At 45.5% G+C, this 15096-nt stretch overlaps 1 protein-coding gene across 2 annotated transcripts; it reads left to right on the forward strand.

The window, feature by feature from the left end:
- Positions 1-3416: 3416 nt before the first annotated feature.
- Positions 3417-13992, forward strand: LOC149354117 (uncharacterized). 2 transcript variants are annotated; one of them, XM_089583068.1, is made up of 9 exons: positions 3417-3641; positions 3724-3812; positions 5071-5272; positions 5588-5679; positions 7376-7468; positions 7834-7926; positions 10126-10185; positions 11450-11511; positions 13855-13992. In XM_089583068.1, exons 1-8 carry the CDS (start codon positions 3455-3457, stop codon positions 11495-11497), a joined length of 864 nt encoding a protein of 287 aa, XP_089439194.1. In that variant the 5' UTR covers positions 3417-3454; the 3' UTR covers positions 11498-11511; positions 13855-13992. The 2 variants fall into 2 exon arrangements, with proteins under 2 accessions (XP_089439194.1, XP_089439195.1); XM_089583069.1 differs by having other exon boundaries at positions 10129-10185.
- Positions 13993-15096: the final 1104 nt, after the last annotated feature.

The raw sequence follows: 15096 nt of genomic DNA on the forward strand, positions 1-15096 counted from the left end.
GCTTTCGCTCTGCAATGGGACGGGGCAAGCGGCAAAATGACTTTGGTGGCCTGAGTTTTTGGAAGCGGCTTTCTAGTTCATGGGCGCGCCGTCCGGTATAATAGGACTCTCCAACTGCTGTCAACCATGACTCTGTTATTTGCTGTGCAACGCCCTCCAACACACAATGCATATAATCTGGTGGGAGGCTCCATACAAGGTTGAAACCTTCCAGATGCATTAGGGCTGATGGGCCTTTCACTCCACGTACCACACGATGGTGTAGGTGGGCAGCCTTCATGTCTTCCATCATTCCACTGTGAGTGCGTGGAGCTGGCAATGTCTCTTCAGTGATGTACCGTACAGTGCCTGCAAAGAAAACGGTCTTAATATCACAGAAAACGATACGAATACTTGTATTTCAAGTACTGAATTAAGCCAGAATATCTGCACCTTCTGGAAATACGTCTAAGTGGGAATAATGAATAAAACAAGAAGGGAAATGTAATGGGATGATATTTCAAACAGCAAATTTTTCCAGCAGCGTGCTCAGAGACACACCAGTCAAAGTAAACAACTTTGAAAGTGCTGCTTGGTCTGCACCCAGCTGGTGTACAAAGTCTAATGCAGAAAGTATTTGCACTTATGTCCTCAGATGAATTACTTTTGCAAAGGGTATACAACAAATCTAAAAGCTAGCTGACAGCGACTCAGAGTAGCCTATATCTGCACACACACACAGACACATAATACTGTCACGTTTTAGTGCAATGATACGTGGCAATATTCTGAATAAGCTGTTTCTATCTAAGCTGATTATTCTGCACCTGATGCACAAAGCAGCTGCAAGGAATATTAAGAGCATACATCGAAAGACCATTAGCACATGGTTGATAAGTCAGTGTGATGCCTTCTGCTAAATGTGTGACTTACCTTCCACACATGTTCCCTCCTCCAGGCACCAGGAACAGCCAAAATAACCATTAAATTGCTTCATGTTCAGCAGGGCTGCCCTGGCCGGAGAGTCCACGCAGCAGCACATCACAGTAACCTTGGATAGCATAGACTCGCCAGCGTGTTGCCATGCTATGTGTCCGATGTCCTTGAACACTTTCACAAATGCTTTCATAAATAAATATTGTGGAGGGTGTTTTTTGCCGAACCACAATGCCCCAACAACCACATTTTGGAATCGAATGTTGAAGGGCAGTTCATTGATCATGAACTGAATCGGCCACACACTTGCCTTGCTCGATTTAAACACAGGAGATCCGTCTGTGTTCAACGTAACAGTTAAATCGCACCACCTTGCCTTTAGGCTGTTTCTGATGCTGCGGTACAGCCTTCCATCTGTGATGTCATCATATGTTGCAGGTACCTTTGATGTCAATCGCTTCAAGCCTCGGAACAATTCTTGAGAGTACCGCGCAATAACACTGTACACTTGCGCATGAAGGTCAAAGATAAGGAAGAAGCTGTTCCTCGCAATGAGGTAGCTGACAGTCTTTGTAGCTTCGCAAATGTCACATGTGAATACGTGCGAGGTGTCCTTTTTCTCTTTACAGCCGAAGTAGGCAAAGCACCGTTCGCAAAAGAAATGCACACGAAGCGAGTCCATTTTTTTTTCCCACATTCTGCGGAACAAATATGCAGTGTCGGGCACCACGTTCGTCCCACAAAGTGTGTTTATAAGTTTCAAAAGGCCTTCCACCTGAGACCAGGTGAGGCCTGCGTGTACAATGTAGGTCAAAATGAGGAGAACGGCCTGTGCTTTGTTGATATTTTGATTCGGCAGTGATTCTTGAGAACACTTGTCGAAATAAGCCCTGATATCCTCGTCATGCGTACCCGCGGACGCCGAGTCGGGGATCGCGCCGCTCCGGTCGTTGCTGTTGCCGCTGAAGCGATCGTCGTCGCTTTCATCCTCGTCCATAGCAGTCGTAGCCGGGCCATCAGTATCATCTGAAGGACATTGACCCACTTCTTGCTGGCTAGAACAGTGTTCAGTTCCATTGCTCTCACAAGGCGATGCGTCGTCAGCGGCCGTCTGAACGGTGCCGTTATTATCGCCGCTACCGTCAGGAACGCCCGGCTCACCAATGGTCAACATGCTTTCACCCGATTCGCCCTCGTCGGGAACTTCTCGAAGCTGTCTCATGTGTTGGTACCTGAATGTCTGTCTCGGCAGCTGTGGTGGTTCTCCGGGTTCTAGGTACCGGCGGTATCTCTTCCGCTGCGGAGTGCTCATCGTAGAAGTATGCAAAACAATAAAAAGGGGCACCAGTGGAGGGATACCACCTGAGTAAACAAAGAGGCGCGAATCGACAAGAACGGCCTGAGGAGCAGTGTCCCCAACTCAAAAGTAAAAAACCCGCGACAGGAACTTCCAAAACCCGCTAAAAACCGCCAAATGTATTTTTTGTGCCAAAAAGTTCATTTTTGTACATTTTATTGAGTCTGTAAACTATTATAACTAATATAAAAAGAAAAGACGCACTATTTCTTTCCCGACTATAAAGACCGTTGACTATATACTATTTTTGTCGACTAGACACTGTGTACTTTACATTAAAGGTCAGAAAAGTACCTTATAAAATAGTTTTAAGAATGTAAAGTACTGAAAAGACACTGCAGGCTGAGTCTGACTGCAGGCACAATCACAGAAAGATGTCTGCTTCATCCGTAAGCGACTGTCCACTCGTACCGCCGGTACCAGGTCCAGGTGGGCTTCTAGCGCTGCTGCCAGCATACGCCGATCTTTTTAGTGCCGATCTTTTGAACTACATTTGGTGCCAGTTCGTAGTTTGAGCAGCATTTACCCTGCCTCCAGAATCCGGCTCGAATAGTTAAGATGGCATTCGTCATCTCTGTTTACAAACTGTTCGTCTGTTTACATTTGATTATGTTCAGCTACAGATGCTTCACACGTCCCATTTCGCCCGGCAGATTCGAGGATTACGTTCAAACGTGCCGCCGAAATCGATTCAATGCGTGTTCCGATGTTCGCCACTGCAGCCATCTCAGCGACATGGTGTTGTTATCTCGCAGAAGAGAGTAGAATTTTAAGAAACATTTAATATTGAGAAAGATTAGAAGACATAGAATTGCCAAAAACCGCAAAAAAAACAGCCATCAAGCCTTAAAAACCGCTAAAAATTCTGCCTCCCGCAATAGACGATTTTCGACCGCTAAATAGTGTAAAAACTCGCTAAATTTACCCGGCAAACCGCTAAATTGGAAACACTGCTGAGGAGAAATGACGAACAGACGAGCAGCGCCGAAGTGGGCGACCGAAGGGGGTGGCGGAAAAAGTCAAACCAAAAGCGAAACTGAAAAAAAAAGACTTTCTTTATTTCACACTGGATGGCGCTAGTTGTCCAGGAACGCTTCGGCCTGCTGTCATGTGATATGTGCTGAGCGTAGTAAACAAAGGGACGTCGGCGTCGTTGTGGCGTGTGAGCAGTACTTAGCAGCGATGTATTACGTGCTTATTCAATACGACGGCGAACAGCGGAAATACGTCGTCAAAGACAACGATATTCGGGACTTCGTCCCTCGCGATATTGAAGATTTTGAGCGAGGAAAATTGTACGAAGTGTTTTGGCAGGGCGACGACAAAACACGCGGGGGATTTTACGACGCCAGGATTATGCACATGACCGGTGAGTCCAGCTTTACTCAAATGCGCCTTTGACCAGTGCTCGCAAGACGTGTTCGTTCTGATATTATGATGCTTTTCAACAGAAACCGAAGAAGAAATGATGTCGTGGCGGCAAGAACGCAGAGAGAGGTCGACCAAGCGCGGCAGCCATGGCGCGCCACCCAAAAAAAAGGTAAGCAACGAACAGCGAAGCAACGAGAAGGACGAACACAGCGCTGTGTTCGTCTTTCTTCTCTTCCTGCTTCTTTTCTTTGGCCGTATGCCGTTGCGCTGAAAAACCATGAGCTTAAATCAAGAATACCAACTAGCCCAAAACTAACTGTACTGAAGTAAGCAACTAGTTGAGTGCCCTGTGCCGTACTCGTGGAGTTAATACACATTTTGCATTCGTATATGGCGAGAACTGAGGAATGGCATGCACTGAACTGTTATGCCACCAGTTTCAGTCGCTTAGGAGCTCGGCGTGTTTTCGGCATTGCGAACATCTCGGCAATATTAAGAAACCTGAAAAGTACTTTTTTTTTGTTCCTAAGAACCGGGTTTGAAAGTAGGAAAGTAGGCCTTCTTTCCGCGGTTGTAGACGTTAGGGCACCGGTATCATTACTAGGGAAGTAGCAGAATCAGCTACGGATGTCGCCGCTCAGCGGTGAGCAAACCAGTCTAGAGCGCGCGCTTCGGCTTTCTAGATAATCGCACGCACGTGTATACTATCACAATAAAAAAAAGATGCAAACAGCGCGGCTCCTGTGCACTCCGCTGTTCGCATTTCTTGCCGCCGCGCTGTTTGTACTGCCGCTAAAATGTGAACCAAGCACATTTGGCTCACATTTCTTTTTAGTGCTTCATTTGTAATGTGATGCATCTTGGGACGCGCAGTTTTTGTCACCCGCTGTTTAATAGTCCGCGGGCCTATTGTGCTTTTGTTCGTTCATTCCTTTCTAGCTGGGAAGTCCCCACATTTCACTGCATTGCCTTTTCAGTACTATGCATGGTTGTTTGGTTGCTTTTCCTGATTTGGGTTGGAGATAAATGGAAAGCGTTAGTGCCTCCTCTATGCTCATTGAAAAACAGATCTCTGCCACTTATTGGGTAGGGTACATCATTTGTTTGAATTCTGAAATGATTGCACCTAAAGGCAGCTCAAAATGGTGGATATTGTTCATCCTATTTCCTCAATGCACTTTGTGAGAGAATGCAATAATGCACATACTTATGATAGGTGCACTTTCCAAAAGATTGTGTGACACACGGCAAATAACAAATTTGGTTTAAACCTTTTCTGGTCTTGGCAACCTGGATATGACTGTTTATGTGTTGTGCCAGATGTGTTGCTGGTTCAGAATAGGTTCTCATTTATTTGGCATGTTGTCTTGAATGTCCTTTGTGCTATCTAAGTATCAGGTTCTATCATCTTGATTTCTTGGTTGTAGGCAAGGCAGGACGTGAGAGCGAGGGCTACTTCGCAGCGGAGAGCTGAGGAAAGCCTTTTCGACAGCCAAGACGTTGCAGCAGGTGGCAGCTTGCTCTGCAACATGGAAAAGGAAGTGGAGCACCTTCGGGCTGAGGTTACCAACCTCAGGAAGATGAATGAGCAGCTACAGAAGGCGCTATGTGCAAAGATCTTTGAAAGTGGTGCGTAAAAAGATAATGCTAACCTACTGTTTGATATCAGTCGTCCTAGCTTACTCTCAGCGTATGCTTGCTTGTACTGTGGAACAAGAGCATATCCTCTAACCTATTTTTTCGGTATGCTTGATGGAGATAGGATTTTTGTACCTATTCAGTAGTTATTGAACCAGAAAATTTCAGCACGTGCTTGTTGTAGAGAATGTGTGATTAGTTTATCTTGTCTCATGTGAGCAGACAAAGTAAATACTTTTCAAGCAGAGGGAATGTTCTGGTGTAATCACTGGCGGCAACCGCTTCTCGTTCTATACCTATTCTTAGCTGCCAGCTGCCAGTCTGGGGGGTGGCACCATCTGGCCCTGGACACGTCCTCCCTTCAGCTGCTCCAGCTTCACTGTCACCAGTGCCGGAAGGTACTTGGTTTCATTCCTTTTTTATTGCAGCTGCCTTCCTGGCATAATTTTAAATATTTATGCATGTCTCAAAGCTACATCCTGGTATCTGCTTCCCTTTGAACAGAAAAAATGTGCATTTATAATAATTATTCAACCAGCGACTTTCAACAAATGCTTCTTATGGAGAATTTCTACAGGTGGTATGCACTGGCGCACAGCCATGCTTCGGTGCACAGCCGCCGGCCGCCATGATTGCGGTGCACATAGCAGACGAACTCCTGCTCCGCAAGCATGTTTATTTTGCGTGTAGCATTTAGATTGCCATGTGGAATCTTCATGCATCAGAGATTCGGCCACTAGTTGCTGGGCTCAATAGCTGCAGGTAACTACATCGTAAATGAACATCACTTCAATTGGACAGCTCCGCTTGTTAGCGCTGCTCAAGCTTGTCCAGGAAAAAGGTGCAGCGATGAAAGTTGGGTGCGGATTTGGTTCCTCTCGATTCCGGGACCAAGCCTTGGATAATGGTCAATGACAGCTGCACTTCTATGAAACCAGAAAGCAACATTTAGTTAAGACGCATCCGCGGGGAAGTGATCAGGGAACTGGCCTCGCTACGGTGTCTGTGATGCATGAGGATGCCAGTTACATCTCTGACAAAAAGCGGCGGTTATTTCTTGTGTTGGAGTCCTCTGCACACAATGCAATATGCATGATCAGACTTGGAAAGCCTTGTTACCACTCTGGAGCAGTCGTTCTTGTGCACAAAGGTGATCATAGATTGTCACAACGGCCACTCATAAGCCAGCAAGGGGTCTGGTAGTTGTTCACTTTTCCACTGTGCGTACAATGTCGTCAAAATTCGACACAAGAATACCTGCTACCTGACACTTGGTAGTGCACACTTCTTCGGTGTCGTATCTTTTTCTTGTCGGCGTCTTACAGCACAGCGTTCGATGAAAAATAGTTTGCTGTTTCTGTAGGGAGTGAGCATTATATCAAGGTCAGACATGTAGTAGAGCTTGGAAATCAACGGCTCTGCACAGGCACGCAGTTCATAGTTATTCAAGGAGCACCACAGACGCGCCGGAGCTATCTGGTGGCCCCTGGTCACTGATCTTTTCTCTGCGTATGTGCCGGAACTGCATGCAGCTCTCCGGTTTCACGAAAGTGCTGCTGTCACTGATCACTGCTCTAGCTTCTACCCAGATTCCAGAAAAATTTACCACACCCGCGACCAACTTTCATTGCTTCACCTGTTTCCTTGACAGGCCCGAGCGGCGCTAACAAGCGCAGTCACCCAATTGAAGTGCCGTTTGTTTATAACATAGTTACGTGCGGCTAACCTACGCCCAGCGACTACCGGCCGAATCTCTGATGCACGTGGATTCCAAACGGCAGTCTTAATGTTACACGCGAAGAAAGCATGCACCTCTTTTCCCTTTACTTGTATGCTTGCAGAGCAGGAGCTCTACTATGTGCACCTCAATCATAGCGGCCAGTGGCGAGTGCTCTGCGGCTCGGCTGTGCACCAGTGCATACCACCTATAGTGTATCATGTTTCATGTGAGGAGATGCGAAAGAAAGGCTTTAGGCCATTGTTGCCAGTCAACATTCACAGTGCTTGAAATAAATCTACTCATGGACTTGACACATATTTTATTTCACTTCATTGCTTCTCTTGTCACTGGCAACCATTTTTTTATATACTTAGCTGCCAGCTGCCAGTCTGGGGGGGTGGCACCATCTGGCCCTGGACACGTCCTCCCTTCAGCTGCTCCAGCTTCACCATCATCAATGCCTCAGGGTACTTGGCTTCATCGTATTTTTATTGTAGCTGCCTTCCTTGCCTACTTTTAAATATTTCTGCATCTCTCAAAACCACATCCTAATATCTGCTTCCCTTTGAACAGAAGAAATGAGCATTTGGCATAATTATTGAACCAGGAACTTCGAACAGATGCTTCTTATGGAGAATGTGTAAAGTGTATCGTGTTTCATGTGAGGAGGGAAAGGAAATACTTTTCAAGCAGGGAGAAAGGCTTCATGCCTTTGCTACCAGTTGACATTCATGTTGTTTGGAACAAAGCTACTCGCAGGCGTGACGCATATTTTATTTTACTTCATTGCTTCTGTTGCCTTTGGCAATCATTTCTTTTTATGTATTCTTAGCTACCAGCTGCCAGCCTGGGTTTACGGCACCTCCAGGCCCTGGACACGTCCTCCCTTCAGCTGCACCACCTTTGCCGGCACCAGTGCCTCAGGGTACCTGGTTTCATTACTTTTTATTACAGCTGCCTTCCATGACTAAATTTATATTTTTCCATGTCCCAAAGCTATATCCTAGTACCTGTTTTGAAGAAATCAGCGTTTGCAGCAAGAAATTGCCTCAGCTCCTTGGATGGTACGTTAATACAGGCAAGCCCACTTAGAATGGCCGCAGTTATAATAATAATGCTTGCTTATTACCTGTGCCATGCCATCGTATCAGATGCAACAAACTATATTGGCCGCACAAATTGGTTACAGCGAACTATGAGACCCTGTAAAACTGCCCCTGCTGTCGGAAACCCTCTTTTTTCTCGGGAGCTGAGATATTGCTGGTGGTGACCCCGGCATCGGAGAGCCAGTCACTGACGAAAATACAAGCATTAACACGTTATAACAACGAACGCTGTCCAGTCGCCGGAAAAATGATGAAGGCGATGACGAGGAGGTTGACCTACCACCATCTGTTGTGGAGGCTTCCGCTGCGGTTAGCTATATCTCCGTCCTAAAGCTCCCCGCCGCAATGGCTCAGTGATTAGGGCACTCAGCTACTGAACCAAAGCTCCCAGGTGTGAACCCAGCTGCGGCGGCCGCGTTTCAATGGAGGTGAAACGTGAAAGGCTCCTGTGTTGCACGTGTCATTGCACGTTAAGCATCCCCAAGTGGTCGAATTTATTCCAGGGCCCTCCACTATGTCATCTCTTTCTTCCTTTCTTCTCTGACTTCCTCCTTTACCCCTTCTCTTACTGCACGGTTCAGGTGTCCACCAAGATGTGAGACAGATACTGGGCCATTTCATTACCTCAAAAACCTATTTTCCTCCCTAAGGCAGCTAATGGGTAACACCGAGATCGGGAAGGGGTATTCGACTGTTCTGGAGAGCTTGGAAAGCACTATAATAAGGCTTAGTTTAAATAGACAGACGCGCATAACGAATAGCGGACTGGCTTTGTAATTTTGACCTTAACATGGAAAGTCCACTTACTTTGAACTTCGGATATAACGAACGCAATCCACGCAACTATGAGGTTCGTTATAAGTGGGCTTGACTGTGTGTGAACTGGTGACATACTTGGAGTGGGACAAATGTTCTCTTTAGTAGAGCTTGAACCACTAGCAGGGATCAGCTGACCGTTGTCTTTTTCTTGTGCTGTTATACTGCAAATGTGTCAGTGACTGTTTTGAGAACAAACAGGCGTTAAAGCCCTTGTCCACACCTAGTAGGTGTAACATTGCAGTGTCCTAAAATTTTGTGGGTATCCACAAGGTCAATATTTTTATCACAAATTATTGGGCACTTTTCATGAATGAATTTCTTATTTTGGGCTTGAAATGAAATGGCTTTCATACCCTATGCTCCTGGCTGTATACAATGAAACTGATATTTTGCTGACCTACTAGCTCTCCTTCCGTATGGAACTGATGGAATCGTTTGTATCAAGAAGGCAACTTGTGTGTGAATAAAACTGATTTATTACTGTATGCTACTGTTAACAAATTCATACAGCACTATTTGCCCTATCATCTTGAACCTTCAGTGTTTACTGTGCATCTGATACCTGCAGTTGGGTTTGCACTTGGCCTACTGTAAAGAAAAATTAGTTGAGTGGCTCATTGTTTCATTGTTTTTGTTCATGGTTTTTCACGTAACGCCGGTTTTAAGCCCAATGCTTTGGGTGTTTTCTTACACTCCTGAAAAGGCCTATACTTAGCACTGTGCAATTCAGGAAAGTTTTTGTCTGGTAGCAAAAATTTACAAATCATGTGAGCTGCGCGTGTTATTCTGTATTATTTTGGCTGTGTTACTCAAAAGGAGCTTTTGACGCCTAGTATTTTATTCATAATCTGCATGAATATTGATTAAAACTGCATATATGCATGACATTTTTATTTGCTATTATTGTTGCCATTGCCATTGCCTACGCCTGACCAAGCCACTTATTAAAGTTGTAAATAAGTCATCATTTGGCAAGCACGCACCCTAATTACGAGGCATTGAAGTTGAAGTCCATGCCCAGAATTTGCAAAAAAATATTGCACTTTGAGCAATCCTACCTTTTTCAAAAGTGTTGAGAAGAAAGATAATTCTTGAAACAAGTAAAATCTTTGTAATGCACAGAAAATTTTATTCTACTGATTACGTTCTGCAAAAGTGCATTGGTAATTTTTACAGAGAATGACTTTGTGCTGTTGCAGCAGACGCAGCTGTTGGGACTGGACAAATTCAGGTGCAGACTATTCCAAGGCCAAATAAAGGTATGTACTTCCATATTCTGTGCTAACCGCCTTTATTTCCTGGCCACTGCGGTGGCTCAGTGGTTATAATGCTCGGCTGCTGACCTGAAGGATACGGGTTCGATCTGCCTGCGGCGGCTGAATTTCGATGAAGGCGAAATTCTAGAGGCCCGTGCACTGTGCGTTGTCAGTGCACGTTAAAGAACCCCAGATGGTCGAAATTTCCGGAGCTGTCCACTACAGCATCCCTCACCGCCTGAGTCACTATGGAACATTAACCCCCTTCCCCAAGAAATGCACCAGCACATTGCATTTCTAAGCGCCAAAGCATCAGTCGAGCTGATGCAACCTGCGGTGAGGAATGCTGGACGTCATTCAAGCCTTCTTGTTGGCTTGGTAGTCAAAGGAAGGTGCCTTGCATTCTTGACACACTGTGTTATGTGGTCTCCCAATCACAAGGAGTGGCGGACAGTGTGTGCCAACAGCATGCCTGTGTGCCAGTCATGCTGGTGGCAAGTAGGATAGTGACCCTGTCCTTGCTTTCTTTGCCTCCCGTGCAAGGGTCATCTCTGAAGGGGATGATCTTATCTGGAAATGCCTTGCAAAGCAGCACGGTCTTGTTGTCATTGAACACATTGTATGCATCCTACGCATGCCATGCTCTTTGCCTGATATTTTGGCCATTTTGCCGGCGTCATCACATCAGCATGCAAAGTCTATACGTGCTGCGTACATTAATGGTTGTGCTAGGGCTAAAACACTGAAAACACAGGAGTACGTTGAACAGTTTTGTAGAGCGTGCAAAGATGTATGCAGGACAATGCCTTGGGCCTGTATGATCGCCACCATGGCAGCAAAGCACATGGTAGACTTTTTTCTCTTTCTGGCACCACTGCTCGAGCGACAATTTTCGTAGCCTGTATTGCACCTCTGTCCCTCCCCGGTGACTCAGGGCTGCGGTGCTTGGTTGAATAGCCAATGCACACTGTAATTCATCCAAATTAACGAGTTTCGCCCCATCAACTTCTGTCCATAAGTATTAGTAGGGACCAGGCGGGCAGGTCAAATTAACCAACTTTCAGAATTAACGCGGAGCCAGTTACTGAACTTTTGCTGTGCAAAGTGTTGTGAGAAAAAATGAAGGCCATCTGTATTAATGTGGTAAAATTGGGCCAGCCTATCTTCTCTGCAGCTGTGTCTAATAAAAGCATGCTCCAATTTCGGCACATCGACATTTTTCTGTGTTGCTTGCTGCACTCCCTTTAATTTCTACTCGTTTTTACAGCACTTGGACAGGCTGGCCAGGAGATTGACGAAACTGTGGGGGCATTGAATGAGGCAGGAGAGGTAAGCTTTTTAACCCCATTTTTCCTGGCATGCTATACAGACTCAAAATTTTCGATTTTTATCCTTGACAAATGCCCAGCTAATGTCACGAAGCTTTTATAATGTTGGAGTGTCATAGTGTGGTGTATCCAGCTGCTGCCTGCTTAAAGTCGTGGCCTAACGTGGAGTATTTTTGCATCAAAATAATTTTGTAGTGAGGAGCAGTTAACCACCTTTTCAATTCAGAACTTTGCAGCTATTGTGAAAGTTCTCTGCAGAGATTGTAATATTGAATTGTCACCGATTTAGATTTGAAAGGAAAAGGTGAAATTAACTTCAGAGGCATAACTAATGCCGGAATGAAAATGTATTGAAAATAATTTTAACAAATAACTAGGCTTCAGAAAGAGTGATTACACTGTCTGGTTTTTATTCTCAGAACTTGATACTTAGGTGCTTCAGGTATTGATAGTTCAACGACACTTGTTTTTGAGGATAATGAGAGTGAAAGTTCGCATTTATCTCCCACTTTTTTTTTACTCAAACCCATTACGTTGGGATTCCAGTTGACCTTGCATGATGCGCCTTGCCATGTAAGTATGTGTGGACATATTTGCTAAAATTATAGAATCTGGCACCTTTCTCTTTCCACTTAGCACTAAGTCTGTTAACGCACTAGTGTGCCAGCCCTAGTGTGAATGGCTCTGCAGTGATGGATCAGTATTTAGGGCACTCAACTGCTGAGCCAGAGGATGCAGGTTCAGTCCCGGCTGCAGCAGTCTCGTTTCGATGGAAGTAAGTCACAAGGTGCCAGCGTACTATGCGATGACAGTGCTCCTTAAAGAACTCCAGTTAGCTAAAATTGCCACAGCTCTCCACTGCAGTGTTTCTCGTGGCCAATTTTGCTTTGGGACGTTAAAGTCCATATAGAGTTTCACAAGGGAACAGCAGGTCACAATTAGTAGCGAGGTGCTGGAAGTAGTAAGGGAATACTAGTTATGGCATGTATTGGCCACTGATCCGGATCATGAGCCGAAAATAACTGGAAAAATAAGACTGGGGTGGAGTGCTTAAGGCAACTTCTCTCAGATCATGAATAGCAGTTTGCCATTTACCCGCTACTGTGTCGCAGGGGTTAAGGCGCTAGTCTACTAAGCCAGGGTACCCAGTTGTAAACCCGACCGCGGCGGCCGCATTTCGATGAAGGCTGAACGCGAAAGGCGCCCGGTGTGCTGTGTAATATCAGTGCACGCTAAAGATTCCCAGGGGGTCGAAATTATTCTGGAGAAAGGTCGGCATCTCTTTCTCTCTTTCTTCTTTCACTCCCACCTTCCTCCCTTTCCTTGCAGCACAGTTCAGGTGTCCACTGAGATATGTGTGACAGATACTGCACCATTTCCTTTCCTCAAAAACAAATTTACCAGTTTACTACTATCCCTCAACCGAAAAGTAAACAATATCTGTATCTTACTGGTACTCATCTATGAGTCAGAAATGTGGAGGCTAACAAAGAGGGTTCCGCTTAAGTTGAGGACAACGCAGCGAGCTATGCAAAGAAAAATGATAGATGTAACGTTAAGAGCTCAGAAGGGGGGGGGGTGAGAGATCAAACGCGAGTTAATGATATCCTACTCGAAATCGAGAGGAAAAAACGGGTTTGGGCAGGGCATGTAATGCGAAGGCAAGATAACCGCTGGTCCTTAAGGTTGACGGAGTGGATTCCAAGAGAAGGCAAGCAGAGCAGGGAGCGGCAGAAGGTTAGATGGGCAGATGAGATCAAGAAGTTTGTGGGGATACAGTGGCAGCAATTGGCAAAAAAAAAACAGTTAATTGGAGAGATGTGGGAGAGTTTTTTGCCCTGCAGTGGGCAGAGTCAGGCTGATGATGATGGTCATACCATCCTAGTGTAAATATGTATGTGTTCTACCAGAAGTACATTGAGTTAAAAATGTAGACTGAGGATACGGATGTCACTACTTAGTAAGCTAGGCTAGGTGATGCTGGATGACTTGTTCAGTGAGCTTTCAGCCTCCTTTTGCCTTGAGAAGCTCCTCGTAACATCTTTGCATCATTCACTTTTAACTTAATGTGCACGATATATCGGTGTATGTCATAATTGCTTATTAGAGCATGCAGCCATTTTGCTGCTTGAGTGTCAGGGAAAATCAGGGCAATAAGAAACATGTTTAAGTATTACTCTTCCTTGATTAACACTTGTCAGCCATCTGTAAAGGTGTCCCTTGGTTTCAATTTGCCAAGTAAATTGGAATTGGCAGTACATGATTGAATGTGCATACACTAGTGCATGCATGCACATGTATGCTATGTCAGCTGCACCATGCATATACATATTTGCTTCTGCAGGTCCACTTGGGGCATGGCAGTTACACTGCACCGGCTACTTGGGAGAGGCTCTTGGCCTTGCCTGGGGACTCTGCCTTCTGCAAGCAGTTGGCCGTGAGCATCTGGGGAAGCGACGTGCTTTCCCAGAGGACATTGACGGGAACACTTTCTAACAATGCCCGTTCTAAAGGGGCAACAAAAGTGTTCCCGCCACTGTCCCCTGTAAAGGTGGCTGCAGTGTCAGGTGAGCTGAAAATTGTAATTCAGGTTTCACGTGTGACTACCCTTTGAATTTTATTGGTGCCACCAGAAGAGTGTAATTTGCAAAAATCGCAGACCTCCCTCTTTATCTCTTAGCACTCCACATCTTTTCAGAGTACTTCCTAAGCATTGTTCTTCCATTCTGAGCAGCAATAAAAAAAAGCCAGCACGTGCACCATATAAACGTGTATAAGGGATGCACTTGTGCACAGGCCGAAGTAAACACTAAAAAAGAGTGTGTAAGGGCGCACAGAGACTTTCCATGAACCACGTGGGAATAGCCTTCGAAATGCATGCGCTCAGGCACTTGCAGGTGCTGCCAACAGATGGCGCCCTAGGCCGCGGGTCATCATCAGTAACTTTTTCCTCTGCCACGAGCTCCCGCTCCCCGTATGAGCATCAGTATCTTCAACTTTTTGTTGCTGTCAAAGCCACAGAAGTTGTGGTAGTGTGGTAGTTTTATGTAGTTGTGTGTTTTGTGTGCTACCGCCGAGCATTGCAATTTTAGCAAGGTGGGCAAGCTCCTTAATAACTTACACAGCTGGGAATTCGCCCTTAAACGCAGCAAGCGTGTGACAAGCAGAAAATTCGATGTGGATGAGAAATCCATCCAGCGATGGTGCAACCAGAAGGGTGCGTTAAGGAACACAAGCTGCAAAAAATGCGATTTCTGAGGCAAGCCCTGCAAATTCCCCTGAACTGCAAGGGCTGCTCTGCTATGTTATGGAAGTGAGGAACAGTACACGTTGACAACGGACTTGCTGTGTGACTTCCTGTGGGATGAGCATGCACCAGAGCACAGCCCCAGCTCTTATTCAGAAGACTCAAGGAGTGATGACTGAATGTAGAATAACTGTCACTCTTTCCCTGATTTGTGTGTTTTTGCTTAAAAAGAAAAAATTTTTGCACATTTCGAATATGGGCTGCAACCCGAAAATTGGCCCTCATATATGGAAAAAAAAGTGCGACCCTTACACACGTTTATTCGATCTTTTTATTTCG

The sequence above is a fragment of the Amblyomma mixtum genome, chromosome 3 (genome assembly GCF_055824585.1).
Source record: "Amblyomma mixtum isolate Tamu chromosome 3, ASM5582458v1, whole genome shotgun sequence".
Taxonomy (NCBI): domain Eukaryota; kingdom Metazoa; phylum Arthropoda; class Arachnida; order Ixodida; family Ixodidae; genus Amblyomma; species Amblyomma mixtum.

Bases quoted from the DNA above. Each gene is read 5' to 3' on its own strand.
- LOC149354117 (XM_089583068.1), top strand. From the start codon at position 3,455: ATGTATTACGTGCTTATTCAATACGACGGCGAACAGCGGAAATACGTC. The intron at 3,642-3,723 runs GTGAGTCCAGCT...GCTTTTCAACAG, and splicing joins CAGGATTATGCACATGACCG to AAACCGAAGAAGAAATGATG. The intron at 7,469-7,833 runs GTACTTGGCTTC...ATGTATTCTTAG, and splicing joins ACCATCATCAATGCCTCAGG to CTACCAGCTGCCAGCCTGGG.